Source organism: Coregonus lavaretus (assembly GCF_964263955.1).
Source record: "Coregonus lavaretus genome assembly, chromosome: 26".
Classification (NCBI taxonomy): Eukaryota; Metazoa; Chordata; class Actinopteri; order Salmoniformes; family Salmonidae; genus Coregonus; species Coregonus lavaretus.
In genome coordinates this window covers 43,052,297-43,076,417 of record NC_140013.1, presented here as the reverse complement: position 1 = coordinate 43,076,417, position 24,121 = coordinate 43,052,297, and the positions used below count along the sequence as shown (strand labels likewise).

The 24,121-nt window shown below is 43.9% G+C and overlaps 1 protein-coding gene across 1 annotated transcript in view; it reads right to left on the bottom strand.

The window, feature by feature from the left end:
* LOC311102050 (teneurin-4-like) overlaps nt 1-16,393 on the bottom strand; it is a gene marked incomplete at both ends in the record, with an annotated part of 156,975 nt that extends 140,582 nt beyond the window's left edge. The window contains 2 exon segments of the mRNA XM_084143265.1: nt 15,473-15,662; nt 16,261-16,393. Coding sequence (XP_083999391.1) covers nt 15,473-15,662; nt 16,261-16,393 — 323 coding nt within the window.
* Nucleotides 16,394-24,121: the final 7,728 nt, after the last annotated feature.

Sequence of the window (24,121 nt, the reverse complement as noted above, 5' to 3'; positions counted from 1 at the left end):
TATCAGAAGGAGACGCTATTTGACCAAAAAAGGAGAGTGATGGAGTGCTGCATCAGATGACCTGGCCTCCACAATCACCCGACCTCAACCAAATTGAGATGGTTTGGGATGAGTCGGACCGCAGAGTGAAGGAAAAGCAGCCAACAAGTGCTCAGCATACGTGGGAACTCCTTCAAGACTGTTGGAAAAGCATTCCAGGTGAAGCTGGTTGAGAGAATGCCAAGAGTGTGCAAAGCTGTCATCAAGGCAAAGGGTGGTTACTTTAAAGAATCTCAAATATAAAATATATTTTGATTTGTTTAACACTTTTTTTGGTTACTACATGATTCCATATGTGCTATTTCATAGTTTTGATTTCTTCACTATTATTCTATAATGTAGAAAATAGTAAAAATAAAGAAAACCCTGGAATGAGTAGGTGTGTCCAAACTTTTGACTGGTACTGTATATACATATAATAGCGTGTTTATATGCAGTATAGACAGCATATGAATAGAAAAGGTGTGTACAGCAGTAGTTATATAGGATGAACCATGACTAGAATACAGTATATACATATGAAGTGAGTAAAACAGTATGTAAACATTATTAAAGTGAACCGTGTTCAAGTACACAGGGCCGCAGTCTCTAAGGTGCAGGGTTGAGCACCGGGTGGTAGCCGGCTAGTGACAGTGACTCAAGTTCAGGGCAGTGCCCTGGGCGGAAGTAGTGCGCTATGTAGGGAATAGGGTGCCATTCTCTGGTCTAAAGTAGTGCGCTATGTAGGGAATAGGGTGCCATTTGGGACGCAACCTCTGTGACATTATGTTGTATTATATTCCATATTGGAGACATCAGCCGTAACATGGAAGCTGAACCAGCTCTGCTTCATTACGACGCTCCACGTGACACAGTCTTCTCTGATGTCTTTTTATAACCAGCTATATAGGTCATTCAATGATCATATAAGGTCATTCAATGATCATGTATAAACGCCCCACTCATTGACCCCCTGGAGAACAGAGGTACAGTAATGTTCCATTACTTAGAGTTTAGTGCGAACAGCAGGAGAGGGAGGGAGAGTCCTCTCTGCTGCCAACACCTTTATACTGATGTTATTGAAGCTTTTTATGCTGCTTGCAGGAAAGTCTTGATCTCTAATGTGAGAGAAAGGATATATACAGGATATATACACCTCCCAAATAATTTGCATCTTGATAAAAATATAAAATAAATAATGCAAATACTGAGCAAAAATTGTTCAAGAAACATTTGAAAAATATATTATTTTATAATAATACAATTGTTCAGGAGAAAAATATTTTGTTTAAAAATTAATTTTAACAAATTAAAATTAAAATAAGTGTCAAAATTGCCACCCCTAAAGATTCTTATAACTAGAATCAAACAAAATAAAATCTGCATTAACATTCTACTTTTGTAAGTTCATCTCAGTTTAAGGAATTCTATTGTGGCCTTCCATGGCTTCCTGTTTCAGTTGGGTATAAAAATTGTGCAACACGCATGAAAAATCCATTTCTCATCCATCACCATGGGCAGAAAGTATCCACAGAAAGTTTTCCCACATTTTGTTGAATTACAGCCTAAATTTTAAATTGATTAAATTGACATTTTGTGTCACACAATACCCAATAATGTCAAACTGGATTTATGTTTTTAGACATTTTTACAAATTAATAAAAAATGAAAAGCTGAAATGTCTTGAGTCAATAATTATTCATCCCCTTTGTTATGACAAGCCTAAATAAGTTCTGGAGTAAGAATTGCTTAATAAGTCACATAATAAGTTGCATTGACTCATTCTGTGTACAATAATAGTGTTTAACATGATTTTTGAATGACTACCTCGTCTCTGTTCCCCCACACATGCAATTATTAACAGTCGAGCATTGAATTTCAAACACAGATTCAACCACAAAGACCAGGGAGGTTTTCCAATGACTCACAAAGAAGGGCAATGATTGGTAGATGGGTAAAAAGAAATAAAAAAGCAGACATTGAATATCCCTTTGAGCATGGTGAAGTTATTAATTACACTATGGATGGTGTATCAATACACCCAGTCACTACAAAGATACAGGCGTCCTTCCTAACTCAGTTGCCGGAGAGGAAGGAAACCGCTCAGGGATTTCACCATGAGGCCAACGGTGACTTTAAAACAGTTACAGAGTTTAATGGCTGTGATGGGAGAAAACTGAGGATGGAGCAACAACATTGTAGTTACTCCACAATACTAAAATGAATGACAGAGTGAAAAGAAGGAAGTTTGTACAGAATAAAAATATTCCAAAACATGCATCCTGTTTGCAACAAGGCACTAAAGTAAAAGAGCAAAAAATTGTGGCAAAAAAAATGTTGAGTACCGCTCTAAATAAATTTTCACTGAGTACCGCTCTTAATATTTTCAAGCATAATGGTGTCTGCATCGTGTTATGGGTATGCTTGTCACCAGCAAGGACTAGGGAGTTTTTTAGGATGAAAATAAACAGAATAGAGCTAAGCTCAGACCAAATCCTTTCCGACAGACACTGGGAGACAAATTCACCTTTCAGCAGGACAATAACCTAAAACACTCAGGGGTGTGAATACTTATGTAAATGAGATATTTCTGTATTTCATTTTCAATACATTCGCAAACACTTGTAAAAACATGTTTTCACTTTGTCATTATGGGTTATTGTGTGTCTCCTTTATCTCCACCTTCTCTCTTCCTGTCTACTTTATCTCCCTCTTCTCTCTTCCTGTCTCCTTTATCTCCATCTTCTCTCTTCCTTTCTCCTTTATCTCCCTCTTCTCTCTTCCTGTCTCCTTTATCTCCCTCTTCTCTCTTCCTGTCTCCTTTATCTCCCTCTTCTCTCTTCCTGTCTCCTTTATCTCCCTCTTCTCTCTTCCGGTCTCCTAAATCTCCCCTCTCTCTCTCCTGACTCCTTTATCTCCACCTTCTATCTTCCTGTCTCCTTTAACTCCCTCTTCTCTCTTCCTGTCTCGTTTATCTCCCTCTTCTCTCTTCTTGTCTCCTTTATCTCCCTCTTCTCTCTTCCTGTCTCCTTTATCTCCCTCTTCTCTCTTCCTGTCTCCTTTATCTCCATCTTCTATCTTCCTGTCTCCTTTATCTCCACCTTCTCTCTTCCTGACTCCTTCATCTCCCTCTTCTCTCTTCCGGTCTCCTTTATCTCCCCTCTCTCTCTCCTGACTCCTTTATCTCCACCTTCTCCTTCCTATCTTTTTTATTTCCCACTTCTCTCTTCCTGTCTCCATTATCTCCCTCTTCCCTCTTCGTGTCTCCTTTATCTCCCCCTTCCCTCTTCATGTCTCCTTTATCTCCCTCTTCTCTCTTCCTGTCTCCTTTATCTCCCTCTTCTCTCTTCCTGTCTCCTTTATCTCCCTCTTCTCTCTTCCTGTCTCCTTTATCTCCACCTTCTCCTTCCTATATTCTTTATCTCCCTCTTCTCTCTTCCTGTCTCCTTTATCTCCCTATTTTCTCTTCCTGTCTCCTTTATCTCCCTCTTCTCTCTTCCTGTCTCGATTATCTCCCTCTTCTCTCTTCCTGTCTCCTTTATCTCCCTCTTCTCTCTTCCCGTCTCATTTATCTCCATCTTCTCTCTTCCTGTCTCCTTTATCTCCCTATTCTCTCTTCCTGTCTCGTTTATCTCCCTCTTCTCTCTTCCTGTCTCCTTTATCTCCCTCTTCTCTCTTCCTATCTCCTTTATCTCCCTCTTCTGTCTTCCTGTCTCATTTATCTCCCTCTTCTCTCTTCCTGTCTCGTTTATCTCCCTCTTCTCTCTTCTTGTCTCCTTTATCTCCCTCTTCTCTCATCCTGTCTCCTTTATCTCCCTCTTCTCTCTTCCTGTCTCCTTTATTTCCACCTTCTCTCTTCCTGTCTCCTTTATCTCCCTCTTCTCTCTTCCCGTCTCATTTATCTCCATCTTCTCTCTTCCTGTCTCCTTTATCTCCCTATTCTCTCTTCCTGTCTCGTTTATCTCCCTCTTCTCTCTTCCTGTCTCCTTTATCTCCCTCATCTCTCTTCCTATCTCCTTTATCTCCCTCTTCTGTCTTCCTGTCTCATTTATCTCCCTCTTCTATATTCCTGTCTCCTTTAACTCCCTCTTCTCTCTTCCTGTCTCGTTTATCTCCCTCTTCTCTCTTCTTGTCTCCTTTATCTCCCTCTTCTCTCTTCCTGTCTCCTTTATCTCCCTCTTCTCTCTTCCTGTCTCCTTTATCTCCATCTTCTATCTTCCTGTCTCCTTTATCTCCACATTCTCTCTTCCTGACTCCTTCATCTCCCTCTTCTCTCTTCCGGTCTCCTTTATCTCCCCTCTCTCTCTCCTGACTCCTTTATCTCCACCTTCTCCTTCCTATCTTTTTTATTTCCCACTTCTCTCTTCCTGTCTCCATTATCTCCCTCTTCCCTCTTCATGTCTCCTTTATCTCCCCCTTCCCTCTTCCTGTCTCCTTTATCTCCCTATTTTCTCTTCCTGTCTCCTTTATCTCCCTCTTCTCTCTTCCTGTCTCCTTTATCTCCCTCTTCTCTCTTCCTGTCTCCTTTATCTCCACCTTCTCCTTCCTATATTCTTTATCTCCCTCTTCTATCTTCCTGTCTCCTTTATCTCCCTCTTCTCTCTTCCTGTCTCCTTTATCTCCCTCTTCTGTCTTCCTGTCTCCTTTATCTCCCTATTTTCTCTTCCTGTCTCCTTTATCTCCCTCTTCTCTCTTCCTGTCTCGATTATCTCCCTCTTCTCTCTTCCTGTCTCCTTTATTTCCACCTTCTCTCTTCCTGTCTCCTTTATCTCCCTCTTCTCTCTTCCTGTCTCCTTTATCTCCCTATTCTCTCTTCCTGTCTCGTTTATCTCCCTCTTCTCTCTTCCTGTCTCCTTTATCTCCATCTTCTCTCTTCCTATCTCCTTTATCTCCCTCTTCTGTCTTCCTGTCTCATTTATCTCCCTCTTCTCTCTTCCTGTCTCCTTGATCTCCCTATTCTCTCTTCCTGACTCCTTGATCTCCCTATTCTCTCTTCCTATCTCCTTTATCTCCCACTTCTCTCTTCCTGTCTCCATTATCTCCCTCTTCTCTCTTCCTGTCTCCTTTATCTCCACCTTCTCCTTCCTATCTTCTTTATCTCCCTCTTCTCTCTTCCTGTCTCCTTTATCTCCCTCTTCTCTCTTCCTGTCTCCTTTATCTCCCTCTTCTCTCTTCCTGTCTCCTTTATCTCCACCTTCTCCTTCCTATATTCTTTATCTCCCACTTCTCTCATCCTGTCTCCTTTATCTCCCTCTTCCCTCTTCATGTCTCCTTTATCTCCCTCTTCTCTCTTCCTGTCTCCTTTATCTCCCTCTTCTGTCTTCCTGTCTCCTTTATCTCCCTCTTCCTGTCTCCTTTATCTCCACCTTCTCCTTCCTATATTCTTTATCTCCCTCTTCTCTCTTCCTGTCTCCTTTATCTCCCTCTTCCCTCTTCATGTCTCCTTTATCTCCCTCTGTCTTCCTGTCTCCTTTATCTCCCTATTCTCTCTTCCTGACTCCTTTATCTCCCTATTCTCTCTTCCTGTCTCCTTTATCTCCCTCTTCTCTCTTCTCTCTTCCTTTCTCCTTTATCTCCCTCTTCTGTCTTCCTGTCTCCTTTATCTCCCTATTCTCTCTTCCTGTCTCCTTTATCTCCCTCTTCTCTCTTCCTGTCTCCTTTATCTCCATCTTCTCTCTTCCTGTCTCCTTTATCTCCACCTTCTCTCTTCCTGACTCCTTTATCTCCATCTTCTCTCTTCCGGTCTCCTTTATCTCCACCTTCTCTCTTCCTATCTCCTTTATCTCCCTCTTCTCTCTTCCCTTCTCCATTATTTCCACTTTCGCCTTCCTGTCTTCTTTATCTCCCTCTTCTCTCTACCTGTCTCCTTTATTTCCACTTTCTCCTTCCTATCTTCTTTATCTCCCACTTCTCTCGTCCTGTCTCCATTATCTCCCTCTTCCCTCTTCCTGTCTCCTTTATCTCCCTCTTCTCTCTTCCTTTCTCCTTTATCTCCCTCTTCTCTCTTCCTGTCTCCTTTATCTCCCTCTTCTCTCTTCCTGTCTCCTTTATCTCCCTCTTCTCTCTTCCTGACTCCTTTATCTCCACCTTCTCCTTCCTATCTTTTTTATTTCCCACTTCTCTCTTCCTGTCTCCATTATCTCCCTCTTCCCTCTTCGTGTCTCCTTTATCTCCCCCTTCCCTCTTCATGTCTCCTTTATCTCCCTCTTCTCTCTTCCTGTCTCCTTTATCTCCCTCTTCTCTCTTCCTGTCTCCTTTATCTCCCTCTTCTCTCTTCCTGTCTCCTTTATCTCCACCTTCTCCTTCCTATATTCTTTATCTCCCTCTTCTCTCTTCCTGTCTCCTTTATCTCCCTATTTTCTCTTCCTGTCTCCTTTATCTCCCTCTTCTCTCTTCCTGTCTCGATTATCTCCCTCTTCTCTCTTCCTGTCTCCTTTATCTCCCTCTTCTCTCTTCCCGTCTCATTTATCTCCATCTTCTCTCTTCCTGTCTCCTTTATCTCCCTATTCTCTCTTCCTGTCTCGTTTATCTCCCTCTTCTCTCTTCCTGTCTCCTTTATCTCCCTCTTCTCTCTTCCTATCTCCTTTATCTCCCTCTTCTGTCTTCCTGTCTCATTTATCTCCCTCTTCTCTCTTCCTGTCTCGTTTATCTCCCTCTTCTCTCTTCTTGTCTCCTTTATCTCCCTCTTCTCTCTTCCTGTCTCCTTTATTTCCACCTTCTCTCTTCCTGTCTCCTTTATCTCCCTCTTCTCTCTTCCCGTCTCATTTATCTCCATCTTCTCTCTTCCTGTCTCCTTTATCTCCCTATTCTCTCTTCCTGTCTCGTTTATCTCCCTCTTCTCTCTTCCTGTCTCCTTTATCTCCCTCTTCTCTCTTCCTATCTCCTTTATCTCCCTCTTCTGTCTTCCTGTCTCATTTATCTCCCTCTTCTATATTCCTGTCTCCTTTAACTCCCTCTTCTCTCTTCCTGTCTCGTTTATCTCCCTCTTCTCTCTTCTTGTCTCCTTTATCTCCCTCTTTTCTCTTCCTGTCTCCTTTATCTCCCTCTTCTCTCTTCCTGTCTCCTTTATCTCCATCTTCTATCATCCTGTCTCCTTTATCTCCACATTCTCTCTTCCTGACTCCTTCATCTCCCTCTTCTCTCTTCCGGTCTCCTTTATCTCCCCTCTCTCTCTCCTGACTCCTTTATCTCCACCTTCTCCTTCCTATCTTTTTTATTTCCCACTTCTCTCTTCCTGTCTCCATTATCTCCCTCTTCCCTCTTCATGTCTCCTTTATCTCCCCCTTCCCTCTTCCTGTCTCCTTTATCTCCCTATTTTCTCTTCCTGTCTCCTTTATCTCCCTCTTCTCTCTTCCTGTCTCCTTTATCTCCCTCTTCTCTCTTCCTGTCTCCTTTATCTCCACCTTCTCCTTCCTATATTCTTTATCTCCCTCTTCTATCTTCCTGTCTCCTTTATCTCCCTCTTCTCTCTTCCTGTCTCCTTTATCTCCCTCTTCTGTCTTCCTGTCTCCTTTATCTCCCTATTTTCTCTTCCTGTCTCCTTTATCTCCCTATTCTCTCTTCCTGTCTCGTTTATCTCCCTCTTCTCTCTTCCTGTCTCCTTTATCTCCATCTTCTCTCTTCCCATCTCCTTTATCTCCCTCTTCTGTCTTCCTGTCTCATTTATCTCCCTCTTCTCTCTTCCTGTCTCCTTGATCTCCCTATTCTCTCTTCCTGACTCCTTGATCTCCCTATTCTCTCTTCCTATCTCCTTTATCTCCCACTTCTCTCTTCCTGTCTCCTTTATCTCCCTCTTCTCTCTTCCTGTCTCCTTTATCTCCCTCTTCTCTCTTCCTGTCTCCTTTATCTCCACCTTCTCCTTCCTATATTCTTTATCTCCCACTTCTCTCATCCTGTCTCCTTTATCTCCCTCTTCCCTCTTCATGTCTCCTTTATCTCCCTCTTCTCTCTTCCTGTCTCCTTTATCTCCCTCTTCTGTCTTCCTGTCTCCTTTATCTCCCTCTTCCTGTCTCCTTTATCTCCACCTTCTCCTTCCTATATTCTTTATCTCCCACTTCTCTCTTCCTGTCTCCTTTATCTCCCTCTTCCCTCTTCATGTCTCCTTTATCTCCCTCTGTCTTCCTGTCTCCTTTATCTCCCTATTCTCTCTTCCTGACTCCTTTATCTCCCTATTCTCTCTTCCTGTCTCCTTTATCTCCCTCTTCTCTCTTCTCTCTTCCTTTCTCCTTTATCTCCCTCGTCTGTCTTCCTGTCTCCTTTATCTCCCTATTCTCTCTTCCTGTCTCCTTTATCTCCCTCTTCTCTCTTCTTGTCTCCTTTATCTCCATCTTCTCTCTTCCTGTCTCCTTTATCTCCACCTTCTCTCTTCCTGACTCCTTTATCTCCATCTTCTCTCTTCCGGTCTCCTTTATCTCCACCTTCTCTCTTCCTATCTCCTTTATCTCCCTCTTCTCTCTTCCCTTCTCCATTATTTCCACTTTCGCCTTCCTGTCTTCTTTATCTCCCTCTTCTCTCTACCTGTCTCCTTTATTTCCACTTTCTCCTTCCTATCTTCTTTATCTCCCACTTCTCTCGTCCTGTCTCCATTATCTCCCTCTTCCCTCTTCCTGTCTCCTTTATCTCCCTCTTCTCTCTTCCTTTCTCCTTTATCTCCCTCTTCTCTCTTCCTGTCTCCTTTATCTCCCTCTTCTCTCTTCCTGTCTCCTTTATCTCCCTCTTCTCTCTTCCTGTCTCCTTTATCTCCACCTTCTCCTTCCTATATTCTTTATCTCCCTCTTCTCTCTTCCTGTCTCCTTTATCTCCCTCTTCTCTCTTCCTGTCTCCTTTATCTCCACCTTCTCATTCCTATATTCTTTATCTCCCTCTTCTCTCTTCCTGTCTCCTTTATCTCCCTCTTCTCTATTCCTGTCTCCTTTATCTCCCTCTTCTGTCTTCCCATCTCCTTTATCTCCCTATTCTCTCTTCCTGTCTCCTTTATCTCCCTCTTCTCTCTTCCTGTCTCGATTATCTCCCTCTTCTCTCTTCCTGTCTCCTTTATCTCCTTCTTCTCTCTTCCTGTCTCCTTTATCTCCCTCTTCTCTCTTCCCGTCTCATTTATCTCCATCTTCTCTCTTCCTGTCTCCTTTATCTCCCTATTCTCTCTTCCTGTCTCGTTTATCTCCCTCTTCTCTCTTCCTGTCTCCTTTATCTCCCTCTTCTCTCTTCCTGTCTCCTTTATCTCCACCTTCTCATTCCTATATTCTTTATCTCCCTCTTCTCTCTTCCTGTCTCCTTTATCTCCCTCTTCTCTCTTCCTGTCTCCTTTATCTCCCTCTTCTGTCTTCCTGTCTCCTTTATCTCCCTATTCTCTCTTCCTGTCTCCTTTATCTCCCTCTTCTCTCTTCCTGTCTCGATTATCTCCCTCTTCTCTCTTCCTGTCTCCTTTATCTCCTTCTTCTCTCTTCCTGTCTCCTTTATCTCCCTCTTCTCTCTTCTCTCTTCCTTTCTCCTTTATCTCCACCTTCTCTCTTCCTATCTCCTTTATCTCCCTCTTCTCTCTTCCCTTCTCCATTATTTCCACTTTCGCCTTCCTGTCTTCTTTATCTCCCTCTTCTCTCTACCTGTCTCCTTTATTTCCACTTTCTCCTTCCTATCTTCTTTATCTCCCACTTCTCTCGTCCTGTCTCCATTATCTCCCTCTTCCCTCTTCCTGTCTCCTTTATCTCCCTCTTCTCTCTTCCTTTCTCCTTTATCTCCCTCTTCTCTCATCCTGTCTCCTTTATCTCCCTCTTCTCTCTTCCTGTCTCCTTTATCTCCCTCTTCTCTCTTCCTGTCTCCTTTATCTCCCTCTTCTCTCTTCCTGTCTCCTTTATCTCCCTCTTCTCTTTTCCTGTCTCCTTTATCTCCCACTTCTCTCTTCCTGTCTCCTTTATCTCCACCTTCTCTCTTCCTGTCTCCTTTATTTCCACCTTCTCTCTTCCTGTCTCCTTTATCTCCCTCGTCTTTCTTCCTGTCTCCTTTATCTCCCACTTCTCTCTTCCTGTCTCCTTTACTTCCAATTTCTCCTTCCTGTCTCCTTTATCTCCCTCTTCTCTCTTCCTGTCTCCTTTATCTCCCACTTCTCTCTTCCTGGCTCCTTTATCTCCCTCTTCTCTCTTCCTGTCTCCTTTATCTCCCACTTCTCTCTTCCTGGCTCCTTACATTTACATTTTTACATTTTAGTCATTTAGCAGACGCTCTTATCCAGAGCGACTTACAGAAGCAATTAGGGTTAAGTGCCTTGCTCAAGGGCACATCGACAGATTTTTCACCTAGTTGGCTCGGGGATTAGAACCAGCGACCTTTCGGTTACTGGCACAACGCTCTTACCCACTAAGCTACCTGCCGTCCTTTATCTCCCTCTTCTCTCTTCTTGTCTCCTTTATTTCCACTTTCGCCTTCCTGTCTCCTTTATCTCCCTCTTCTCTCTTCCTGTCTCCTTTATCTCCCTCTTCTCTCTCCTTTATCTCCTTGTTACGAACCCCGTTGCTTTAAACGTCTAGGGTGGATGGACATGGGACCCGTAACATAATTCATGCAAATTAGGATGATGACATGGAACAGTGAGAACAAAAACTACACGACAACCATAAACTACCATCAAACATAAAAGGTTTATTGCTGAACACACGGTAAAGGTTTGGGAAAAAGGGCTGAGCAGGACCCAAGAAATGAAACAATAGTGTAAAAAAAAACTAAACTGATCTTGCCTGCCTCAAGAACCGCTAAGCTACTGCTAATCATACAAAAGTACAGGGGGTGGTCCGCTCAGGTCTAACTAGTGTTTTTAGACAGATTTCTTCCTACGGGTGATGTACGCCCAAGGGCAACTTGCTTAAACTCCCCTTTTCCCAGAAACACACAAAGTTACCAAACAGAGTAATCAGCAAATGAGTGAGTACACAAAACACAGGACACCACAGTATCCATACTCACATACGAAAATAGTCTCTAACAAAGTTACCAAACAGAGTAACCAGCAACTTAGTGAGTAAACAAAACACAGGACACCACAGTATCCATACTCACATAAGGAAATAGTCTCTAACAACAAACACAACTGACTGGCTTTTATACAATGGGATGTGTGATTAAAAAAACCAGCAACAGGTGGTGCAATGCAGAGGAATGTTCACTGATTGGTCCACCTTAGCAATCAGCAGACACCCCAACGACCACCAATCAGGAACATACAGGACACCTGTGACTAGGGCAGAAGGAGAGGAAAAACACAAAAAGACACAGGATACCTGTATCCGTAACACTCCTTCTTCTCTCTTCCTGTCTCCTTTATCTCCCTCTTCTCTCTTCCTGTCTCATTTATCTTCCTCTTCTTTCTTCCTGTCTCGTTTATCTCCCTCTTCTGTCTTCCTGTCTCCTTTATCTCCCTCTTCTGTCTTCCTGTCTCATTTATCTCCCACTTCTCTCTTCCTGTCTCCTTTATCTCCCTATTCTCTCTTCCTGTCTCCTTTATCTCCCTCTTCTCTCTTCCTGTCTCCTTTATCTCCCTCTTCTGTCTTCCTGTCTCATTTATCTCCCTCTTCTCTCTTCCTGTCTCCTTGATCTCCCTCTTCTCTCTTCCTGACTCCTTGATCTCCCTCTTCTCTCTTCCTGTCTCCTTTATCTCCCACTTCTCTCTTCCTGTCTCCGTTATCTCCCTCTTCTCTCTTCCTGTCTCCTTTATCTCCACCTTCTCCTTCCTATCTTCTTTATCTCCCACTTCTCTCTTCCTGTCTCCATTATCTCCCCATTCTCTCTTCCCTTCTCCTTTATCTCCCTCTTCTCTCTTCCTGTCTCCTTTATCTCCCTCTTATCTCTTCCTGTCTCCTTTATCTCCCTCTTCTCTCTTCCTGTCTCCTTTATCTCCCTCTTCTCTTTTCCTGTCTCCTATATTTTCCACTTCTCTCTTCCTGTCTCCTTTATCTTCACCTTCCCTCTTCCCGACTCCTTTATTTCCACCTTCTCTCTTCCTGTCTCCTTTATCTCCCTCGTCTTTCTTCCTGTCTCCTTTATCTCCCACTTCTCTCCCCCTGTCTCCTTTATCTCCCCTCTCTCTCTCCTGACTCCTTTATCTCCACCTTCTCCTTCCTATCTTTTTTATCTCCCACTTCTCTCTTCCTGTCTCCATTATCTCCCTCTTCCCTCTTCATGTCTCCTTTATCTCCCTCTTCCCTCTTCATGTCTCCTTTATCACCCACTTCTCTCTTCCTGGCTCCTTTATCTCCCTCTTCTCTCTTCCTGTCTCCTTTATCTCCCTCTTCTCTCTTCCTGTCTCCTTTATCTCCCTCTTCTCTCTTCCTGTCTCCTTTATCTCCACCTTCTCCTTCCTATATTCTTTATCTCCCTCTTCTCTCTTCCTGTCTCATTTATCTCCCTCTTCTTTCTTCCTGTCTCGTTTATCTCCCTCTTCTCTCTTCCTGTCTCGTTTATCTCCCTCTTCTCTCTTCCTGTCTCGTTTATCTCCCTCTTCTCTCTTCCTGTCTCCTTGATCTCCCTCTTCTGTCTTCCTGTCTCCTTTATCTCCCTCTTCTGTCTTCCTGTCTCATTTATCTCCCACTTCTCTCTTCCTGTCTCCTTTATCTCCCTATTCTCTCTTCCTGTCTCCTTTATCTCCCTCTTCTCTCTTCCTTTCTCCTTTATCTCCCTCTTCTGTCTTCCTGTCTCATTTATCTCCCTCTTCTCTCTTCCTGTCTCCTTGATCTCCCTCTTCTCTCTTCCTGACTCCTTTATCTCCCTCTTCTCTCTTCCTGTCTCCTTTATCTCCCACTTCTCTCTTCCTGTCTCCATTATCTCCCTCTTCTCTCTTCCTGTCTCCTTTATCTCCACCTTCTCCTTCCTATCTTCTTTATCTCCCACTTCTCTCTTCCTGTCTCCATTATCTCCCCATTCTCTCTTCCGTTCTCCTTTATCTCCCTCTTCTCTCTTCCTGTCTCCTTTATCTCCCTCTTATCTCTTCCTGTCTCCTTTATCTCCCTCTTCTCTCTTCCTGTCTCCTTTATCTCCCTCTTCTCTTTTCCTGTCTCCTTTATCTCCCACTTCTCTCTTCCTGTCTCCTTTATCTCCACCTCCTCTCTTCCTGTCTCCTTTATTTCCACCTTCTCTCTTCCTGTCTCCTTTATCTCCCTCGTCTTTCTTCCTGTCTCCTTTATCTCCCACTTCTCTCTTCCTGTCTCCTTTACTTCCAATTTCTCCTTCCTGTCTCCTTTATCTCCCTCTTCTCTCTTCCTGTCTCCTTTATCTCCCACTTCTCTCTTCCTGGCTCCTTTATCTCCCTCTTCTCTCTTCCTGTCTCCTTTATCTCCCTCTTCTCTCTTCCTGTCTCCTTTATCTCCCTCTTCTCTCTTCCTGTCTCCTTTATCTCCCTCTTCTCTTTTCCTGTCTCCTTTATCTCCCACTTCTCTCTTCCTGTCTCCTTTATCTCCACCTCCTCTCTTCCTGTCTCCTTTATTTCCACCTTCTCTCTTCCTGTCTCCTTTATCTCCCTCGTCTTTCTTCCTGTCTCCTTTATCTCCCACTTCTCTCCCCCTGTCTCCTTTATCTCCCCTCTCTCTCTCCTGACTCCTTTATCTCCACCTTCTCCTTCCTATCTTTTTTATCTCCCACTTCTCTCTTCCTGTCTCCATTATCTCCCTCTTCCCTCTTCATGTCTCCTTTATCTCCCTCTTCCCTCTTCATGTCTCCTTTATCACCCACTTCTCTCTTCCTGGCTCCTTTATCTCCCACTTCTCTCCCCCTGTCTCCTTTATCTCCCCTCTCTCTCTCCTGACTCCTTTATCTCCACCTTCTCCTTCCTATCTTTTTTATCTCCCACTTCTCTCTTCCTGTCTCCATTATCTCCCTCTTCCCTCTTCATGTCTCCTTTATCTCCCTCTTCCCTCTTCATGTCTCCTTTATCACCCACTTCTCTCTTCCTGGCTCCTTTATCTCCCTCTTCTCTCTTCCTGTCTCCTTTATCTCCCTCTTCTCTCTTCCTGTCTCCTTTATCTCCCCCTTCTCTCTTCCTGTCTCCTTTATCTCCACCTTCTCCTTCCTATATTCTTTATCTCCCACTTCTCTCTTCCTGTCTCCTTTATCTCCCTCTTCCCTCTTCATGACTCCTTTATCTCCCTCTTCTCTCTTCCTGTCTCCTTTATCTCCCTCTTCTGTCTTCCTGTCTTCTTTATCTCCCTATTCTCTCTTCCTGTATCCTTTATCTCCCTCTTCTCTCTTCCTGTCTCCTTTATCTCCCTCTTCTCTCTCCCTGTCTCCTTTATCTCCCTCTTCTGTATTCCTGTCTCAATTATCTCCCTCTTCTCTCTTCCTGTCTCCTTTATCTCCCTCTTCTGTCTTCCTGTCTCATTTATCTCCCTCTTCACTCTTCCTGTCTCCTTGATCTCCCTCTTCTCTCTTCCTGACTCCTTGATCTCCCTCTTCTCTCTTCCTGTCTCCTTTATGTCCCACTTCTCACTTCCTGACTCCTTTATCTACCTCTTCTCTCTTCCTGTCTCGTTTACCTCCCTCTCTATGTGTTCTCTCCTCTCTACTCCCTCTACATTAGTCCATGTCTTCTCTCCTCCTCACCCCCTCTACTTTATCATCTATGTGAAGTTACAGCAGCGTGTCTCATTAAGGAATTAGAAGCACAGGCCTTAATTAGATCAACACAAATTAATTAAAAAGAGATCAAGAATTGCATACATTAATTACAGAACGAAAGGCTATGTAGTTTTGTGAGGAAGTATCTGTCAGAAGGCCCTCAAGCCTCTGTTCTATTAGCATTGTTTGCTCTGTAGGTTTTAGACAGAGTTATTAAAATGTGTCCCAAATGGCACCCTATTCCCTATGTAGTGCACTACTTTTGACCATGACCCATAGGGCTCTGATTAAAAGGAGTGCACGATATAGGGATAAGGGTGCAATTTGAGACAACCGAATGTCAAGATAACGCCCACACAGCTCCTAGGTTAAACCTCTTAAATCTAATCTAAAATATAATCTATGTAATCCCCAATAGTAATTAGGCCTATTTATCATGAGGAGGCCATAAACAATAACTAGTAATGCTGCATAGTCCAAGAAAGGTTCAAATCTCACCTTTCTGGTGAAAATTGTTATACATTGCTGAGGTGTGGTCAAATGTTGAGGCCACAAGCTCATGTACACTGTACAAATATGATAAAATATGAAAATATGAAATATTTTATATGATGTATTTCCTCTTCAACAAAACGGTATGAATAAGGCTTGAAATTGCTTACATGCTTTCTAAAGATAGTATTATAAAACGACTAAGTATAAGATTTCACCGGATTTGTATGTTTATACAATACAATATAACTTTATTAATCCCCAAGGAGCAATTAATTTGGGGCTGACAGGGTAAACACACACTAACAGTATAAAAGAGAAAAATAACCACTTAATAAGGCATCAGTTAAGGGTGCATGGTGCAATTTACGAAACGAATAGCTCATGGTAGTCACAGTCCTTAATTAATTTGCAGGGCTGAACTATCTCCAGAATAGTCCCTAGGTCTTCCTTAATGGTGCTGTTAACCTGGCGGATGGCCTCGGACACAAACCAGGTCCTGCTCCTATTGGTGGAGCCCTTGACAGAGCGCAGGGGGGGGGGAGGGGGAGCAGTTGGAACTGTGGGTTGAGGACATGGGTGCTGTCCCCCAGGATGTCATAGGTCTTCCTCCTGGGCCTGCTGCTCAAAGAATGAAGCCAGACTTCTGAGAGGCACCCCGGTGATCTGGCAGCGGGTGTTCACGATGGTTTGGAGGCGGTTCTCAGAAAGGGGTGTGAACCAGCAGACGAAGGATAAACACAGAACGCTATCGATGAAAGAACTGGAAAAGGTTTGCAATATTGATTTGTGGACACTGAATGAATTCAGTTTCCTGAGCTTTTTGATGATGGCGTCTGGGTTTTCAGGGTGTTATCGAAGATTTTATTTATTTATTTATTTATTTAACTAGGCAAGTCAGTTAAGAACAAATTCTTATTTACAATGACGGCCTACACCGGCCAAACCCGGACGAAGCTGGGCCAATTGCGCGCCGCCCTATGGGACTCCCAATCACGGCCGGTTGTGATACAGCCTGGAATCGAACCAGGGGGGTCTGTAGTGACGCCTCAAGCACTGAGATGCAGTGCCTTAGACCGCTGAGATGCAGTGCCTTAGACCGCTGGGCTACTCGGGTACCAAGATGTTTATACTGGTCCACAATGTCCACCTCCTCACCATGGATAATCGCCTGGTCCATCCTGGGGGACTTCCTCCTGAAGTCAACAACCATTTCCTTAGTCTTGGAGACCTTCAACTCCAGCAGTGCACTGTCACACCAGTCAATAAGGTCCTGGAGGGCTGTTGTCATGACTCCCTCCGAAGCTGCCACCTCTCCTGGTTCGGGCAGGCTTCGGCGTTCGTCGTCACCGGCCTTCTAGCCACTGACGCTCCTCATCTCATCATTCCATTTGTTTTGTCTTGTTTATTACACACACCTGGTTCATATCCCCTCATCAGTACCTGTATAAGTGTTCCCTCTGCCCCCTTGTCTTTGTGTGTGATTGTTTATTGTGGAGGAGAGAGAAGCTCGGTGGAGCTCTTTGTTATTTTGTATCACTGGGTTATTTTCACCCGTGTGCTTCGTGGTTTTCCAGTGCGCCTGTTTTTCCGCACTGAAGTGTTTGACGCATTGCTGCGTACTACTGTGTCCGCAATAAACCTTTAATTCTGTGATTTGCCCTCCTGCGCCTGACTCCTTCAAATCACCCGATCACAGCCGTCGTCGTCCTGCTCAGACCCTGAGAGTGTTAGAGAAAATGTGCATAAAGGTCTCTCTCTTTGAAAATGTCTGCCTGGGGTGGCTGGGGTGAAGGTTCACCTTCCAATAGGACAACAACCCTAAGCACACAGCCAAAACAACGCAGAAGTGGCATTGGGACAAGTCTCTGAATGTCCTTGTGTGGCCCAGACTTGAACCCGATCTAACATCTCTGGAGAGACCTGAAAATAGCTGTGCAGCAACTCTCCCCTTCCAACCTGACAGAGATTGAGAGGATCTGCAGAGAAGAATGGGAGAAGCTCCCCAAATACAGGTGTGCCAAGCTTGTAGCGTCATACCCAAGAAGACTCAAGGCTGTAATCGCTGCCAAAGGTGCTTCAACAAAGTACTGAGTAAAGGGTCTGAATGCTTATGTAAATGTGATATTTCTGTTTTTACATTTGCAAAAAATTCTAAAAACCTGTTTTTGCTTTGTCATTATGGGGTATTGTGTGCAGATTAATGAGGGGAGAAAAAAACAATTTAATCAATTTTAGAATAAGGCTGTCTGAATACTTTCCGAATGCACTAAAATAGGCTTTCTAGGGCAGACCAGGGCTTTTTGCAACGCTAGGTTGCTACGCAGTAGCCGACCAGCAGAGCTAATGGCTTCATTCTCCAAACCGGACACTGGCTCCCCACCATATCATACATTTTACATTTTAGTCATTATAGCAGACGCTCTTATCCAGAGCGACTTACAGTTAGTTCTTTTTTTCATACTCACTTTTTTTTCACCACTGTGAACGTCACTCAGGCTTGGCTTCCTGAACTCCTTAGGAACTCGCCTTGCATTTCATGTGAATCTTGTCCATGTAGGACAAACAGAAAGTTTTTTTTTTGTTTGTTTAAAATTGATGAACTATTTTACTCGATCTCTGAATGTGCTAGAGCGACAAAACCCCTCTCTCCTGCTGCGCTACGATGTTAGGATGCAAGGCGTGTGCTTTGTCAGTGACATTAGTGATGGATAGGAATCAGTACCTGGACAAAACTTCAGTGATTGAAAAATCGTTGCCAGTTTGAATTGTTTTTAATTTCACAATGACATTTAGAAGACATTCTTGTAATTATAGATGGCATTTTAATATGGCTCTCACACCAATTACAGGACGCTTTGAAAAACCAGTATTTACATTAAAAATATGAAAAGCATGATTCGATTCGACATGATGTCTTCGCTGCGCACAAAACATCAAATTTACTTTCCAAACATTTCCAAATGACTGATTTAGAGTGTTTACAAACACCTTGTAGTCCTGAGTGGCCGTCTGACCTTCCTGATCATCTCCTGCTAAAATAGTGTTATGGAGATAAGAATGTGGTCCTCTGTAGCTCAGCTGGTAGAGCACGGCGCTTGTAACGCCAAGGTAGTGGGTTCGATCCCCGGGACCACCCATACACAAAAATGTATGCACGCATGACTGTAAGTCGCTTTGGATAAAAGCGTCTGCTAAATGGCATATTATTATTATTATTATAATATCTGAACCATTTGGAATCCTGTCTGTCATGTAATTAAACAACAATTCTGTTAGTCTAAATTGTTGACTTGCTGCATTGGGTCCCTAATGCTAACGCTTTTGTCACCCGTTACAGAAAATTATATTTGTTCATGAATGATTTCTGATGCAGCCGTAAAGGCCCTACGACGGGGTTTATAAATGCTTCTTTAACCGTTAAAAGTTCTGTTCAGGTTTAACTAATCTTCCACAGGTATGTAGATAAGAGATACGAATGAGAGATTTTAGTTAATGATGTCTCCTAGTCTAAAAGAGATTTTAGTTAATGATGTGTCCTAGTCTAGTGTAAAAATGTGTATTATCTCTCAGAAAGATATCAACTCGTTCTTCATGCTGTCAACACCTGCCGCCTCCCAGTGAAGTGTGTGTTTGGTTTCCTGTCCTGGTTTAGCTGTGGCTGGTGGTAGCTGATACCCACTACTCTGGGGACACCATCATGACCGGCCATGCTCAAACATCAACCCAATCAGTCCCACCGCAACGCCGGCACCTTTTGGACTCATAACCCCCTTTTTAAACAGGGTCGGAGCTACAGACTTGGATTCGTCCATTTCTTCTGCATCCGTTGGTACCAAAAAAAAAGTATCAGGTTTTTTTCCATTTGGCTGACCTTATTTTTTAATTATTTTGTGTTCTGTTATACTTGGAGCCCCGCTTGTCCTAAAAGGAAAACGGTAAAACACTTCATTGTGAGGCTAAATATCAGGGCTGTGAATGCAGGCAGGTGAAAGTCAGATAAATTAAAAACCTTTTTTTTCGGCTGGGGTCTCGGGACTGACAGGGTTAACACTGATTGACAGGGCATGAGTTTAGTTTTATCATCTTCCTCAAATTAACTAACTCAGAAACACAGCCTGGTCTCGGTTTTTGGTGAAACCTTCTGTCACCCAAGGATTTACTGAAGGATAAACACGATTAGATTAATAGTTATGTGTATTGTATTGATGTGTAGTTTTACCCAGTGGTTGCTGATTGGTGAATACAACCAGCTTGCTGTGAATGTGATGCCCTCGTGATGTTGTAAAAGAAGAAGAAGACTTGTTCTTCATTCTCCGTGTCTCGATGGGATAAATATGTATTCTTCTCCGCAGTCTAAAGGTCTAGGATGAACGTGAGGCGGCGCTTACAAATTAGTTAAGATATCAAGGCGTACACCAAAAAAGATTACAACTAGGACGTTTGGGTCCTGACCATCAGAGGATATCATTGGCTGGTGGTGTTTAATTTTAATTCCTCTCAGTGCCTCAGGCCTCCTGTTATCCTACTGGTGTTATGTCTGCAGAAGCTCCGACCAGCGGTTTCTACTTCCTTCCTTGCGTTGCCTAGTTTTAGACTGACTCCCTGTGAAATCAATTAATGAGTTCAAAGTCAGGTTCTTCAGAGTTCCGAATCACCTGATTGGAATTAAGTGACTGTCGGATGTGTGTGTGTGTGCGTGCGTGCGTGTGTGTGTGTGTGTTTGTGTGTGAGACAGAAATGGGGCTAACGCACTGTGTTGAATGAGGCTAACGCACTGTGTTGAATGGGGCTAACGCACTGTGTTGAATGGGGCTAACGCACTGTGTTGAATGGGGCTAACGGACTGTGTTGAATGGGGCTAACGCACTGTGTTGAATGGGGCTAACGCACTGTGTTGAATGGGGCTAATGCACTGTGTTGGATGGGGCTAACGCACTGTGTTGAATGGGGCTAACGCACTGTGTTGAATGGGGCTAATGCACTGTGTTGAATGGGGCTAATGCACTGTGTTGAATGGGGCTAACGCACTGTGTTGAATGGGGCTAACGCACTGTGTTGAATGGGGCTAACGCACTGTGTTGAATGGGGCTAACGCACTGTGTTGAATGGGGCTAACGCACTGTGTTGAATGGGGCTAATGCACTGTGTTGAATGGGGCTAACGCACTGTGTTGAATGGGGCTAATGCACTGTGTTGAATGGGGCTAACGCACTGTGTGGAATGGGGCTAACCCATGTGCTGCAGAAACAGAGGTGGTATGTTTCCCTGTGTTCTTCATATGGTTAATGATTGCTTTCTGCTAAAACGCAAACAGGGGATGCCTCTGCAACGCTAGGCCGCAAACAGGTGTTGGGTTGATTCGTACGGTTGTAAGGCCGGAATCAAAACAAATGCCTCATTAGTGAATGTTAGAGTAGCAGTTATGAACCGTTCATTTTTGAGGGGTTTGTTTCCATATCAGATGACGAAGCGTCTCAGCGTCCGGTTAGAATCCTCAGAGATACTGACGCAGTCGTTCATACTATCTGATGTGTTGCCCTTGTCCAATAATACATATTGTGGTTCCAGTGTGTTAGTACAAGGAATTGAAATGGGATTCGTCCCAGTGCCATTGCACTTTGTGAACGTACACTCTGAGTTAGTCAGTGGATTGTTCAGAGCTGGAGTACGTCCTATGTTGCCAGTAAAAGGTGTGACATTTATAATGGCCAACGATATTGCCGGAGGAAAGGTGATACCAGTATTGGAGGTATTGGATAAAAGTGACCAGTCTCTCTCCGAGGAGCTGGCACAGGGTTATCCAGATGTGTTCCCCGCTTGTGCTGTCACACATGCTCAAGCACGACAAGTGTGATGACGTGATAGATTTGTCGAAGACGATTCTATTCAGAGAGTGTGACCCAGAGGATAGCTCGGGTGCTATCCTCTGGTAAGCTGGTGCGGTCTGACCAACAGCCCAGAGAAAGGAAGAAGGATGTGGAACTTGTTGCTGAGGCAATACAGTTACCAGTCACTGGTGAGCAGCTGATCGCTAACCAAAAGGTTGACATTAGCCTGGCTAAATGTTTTTCCAGTGTTGTCTCAGAGGAGGAGCTAAAGAAGAAAAACACGGCATACTTCATTGATGGTAATCTCCTCATGCGTAAATGGACATCCCATGTTGACGCTGGCGGAGATTGGAATGCTGTTTACCAAATAGTGATTCCTACAGCCTTTCGACAAAACGTTTTATCCCTCGCTCATGATCACCAGTGTTCCGGACATCTGGGAGTCACCAAGACTTATGGGTTTTGCAACATTTCTTTTGGCCCGGTTTAAAACAAGATGTGGCTCAGTTCTGTCGGACTTGCCACACCTGTCAGGTAACTGGGAAACCGAACCAGGTTATTCCTCCCGCGCCTCTTTGTCCCATACCTGCCATAGGTGAACCATTCGAACAGGTGATGGTTGATTGTGTTGGACCATTACCAAAGACAAAATCTGGTAACCAGTTTCTGTTGACGATTATGTGTGTGGCCACCAGGTACCCAGAGGCCATTCCTCTGTGAAGGATTACTGCTCCGGTGGTGAGTAAAAACATAAAAAACATGTTACGGATACAGGTATCCTGTGTGTGTTGTTATGGATACAGGTATCCTGTGTGTGTTGTTATGGATACAGGTATCCTGTGTGTGTTGTTATGGATACAGGTATCCTGTGTGTGTTGTTATGGATACAGGTATCCTGTGTGTGTTGTTATGAATACAGGTATCCTGTGTGTGTTGTTATGGATACAGGTATCCTGTGTGTGTTGTTATGGATACAGGTATCCTGTGTGTGTTGTTATGGATACAGGTATCCTGTATGTGTTGTTATGGATACAGGTATCCTGTATGTGTTGTTATGGATACAGGTATCCTGTGTGTGTTTTTGTGTTTTTCCTCTCCTTCTGCCCTAATCACAGGTGTCCTGTATGTTCCTGATTGGTGGTCGTTGGGGTGTCCCACCTGTCCGACATCCGATTTGTCTGCTGATTGCTGAGTTGGACCAATCAGTGGACATCCCTCTGCTGATTGCTGAGGTGGACCAATCAGTGGACATTCCTCTGCATTGCACCACCTGTTTCTGGTTTTTCACTCACATCACACATCCCATTGTTTTAAAAGCCAGTCAGTTGTGTTTGCTGACAGAGACTCTTTTCGTATGTGAGTATGGATACTGTGGTGTCCTGTTTTTTGTGTACTCACTAATTTGCTGGTTACTCTGTTTGGTAACTATGTTGTGTGTTTCTGGGAAAAGGGGGATTTAGCAAGTTGCCCTTGGGCATACATTACCCGTAGGAAGAACATTGTCTAAAAACACTAGTTAGACCTGAGCGGACCACCCACTGTATTTTTGTATGGTTAGCAGTAGCTTAGCGGTTCTTGAGGCAGGCATGATCAGTTTAGGGGTTTTTGACATTATTGTTTCATTCCTTGGGTCCTGCTCAGCCCTTTTTCCCAAACCTTTACCGTGTGTTCATAATAAACGTTTTGTGTTTGACGGTAGCTTATGGTTGTCGGTGTATTTTTGTTCTCACTGTTTCCGTGTCACGATTCTAATTTGCATGAGTTATGTTACGGGTCTCTTTTCCATCCACCCTAGACTTTTAAAGCCACGGGGTTCGTAACAATGCTGCAGAAACAGAGGTTGACTGTCAATAGAGCTCATTAATGCACCTTCATGGCTAGGTGTCAAAATCTTAGAGGCTAAGTCTTTATTTGTTTTGGCTATTGTCAGATTTACGGGGTTGTGATTAAAGTTCATTGATTAGTCAATAATCACTCTATTATGTATGAGCATGCTAATCAGCTAGGAAGACAATGTGGCCAGTTTAAACTCAGTTTGGCTCTGGCAAGAAAAACACGCATAAACTAAATCAATCATTTATTATTCCCCCTTTTACTGAATCACTCAGAGTGCACGGTCACATCTCTTACAGACCCCCCTGGTACTAATCAGAGTATAGTCCTAGTCACACCTCTTACAGACCCCAATGGTAATAATAAGAGTATAGTTCTGGTCACACCTCTTACAGACCCCCCTGGTACTAATCAGAGTATAGTCCTGGTCATACCTCTTACAGACCCCCCTGGTACTAATCAGAGTATAGTCCTGGTCACACCTCTTACAGACCCCCCTGGTACTAATCAGAGTATAGTCCTGGTCACACCTCTTACAGACCCCCCTGGCACTAATCAGAGTATAGTATTGGTCACACCTCTTACAGACCCCCCTGGTACTAATCAGAGTATAGTCCTGGTCACACCTCTTACAGACCCCCCTAGTACTAATCAGAGTATAGTCTTGGTCACACCTCTTACAGACCCCCTTGGTACTAATCAGAGTATAGTCCTGGTCACACTTCTTACAGACCCCCCTGGTACTAATCAGAGTATAGTCCTGGTCACACCTCTTACAGACCCCAATGGTACTAATAAGAGTATGGTGCTGGTCACACCTCTTACAGACCCCCCTGGTACTAATCAGAGTATAGTCCTGGTCACAACTCTTACAGACCCCAATGGTACTAATAAGAGTATAGTCCTGGTCACACCTCTTACAGACCCCCCTGGTACTAATCAGAGTATAGTCCTGGTCACACCTCTTACAGACCCCCCTGGTACTAATCAGAGTATAGTCCTGGTCACACCTCTTACAGACCCCCCTGGTACTAATCAGAGTATAGTCCTGGTCACACCTCTTACAGACCCCCTGGTACTAATCAGAGTATAGTCCTGGTCACACCTCTTACAGACCCCCCTGGTACTAATCAGAGTATAGTCCTGGTCACACCTCTTACATACCCCCCTGGTACTAATCAGAGTATAGTCTTGGTCACACCTCTTACAGACCCCCCTGGTACTAATCAGAGTATAGTCCTGGTCACACCTCTTACAGACCCCCCTGGTACTAATCAGAGTATAGTCCTGGTCACACCTCTTAGAGACCCCCCTGGTACTAATCAGAGTATAGTCCTGGTCACAACTCTTACAGA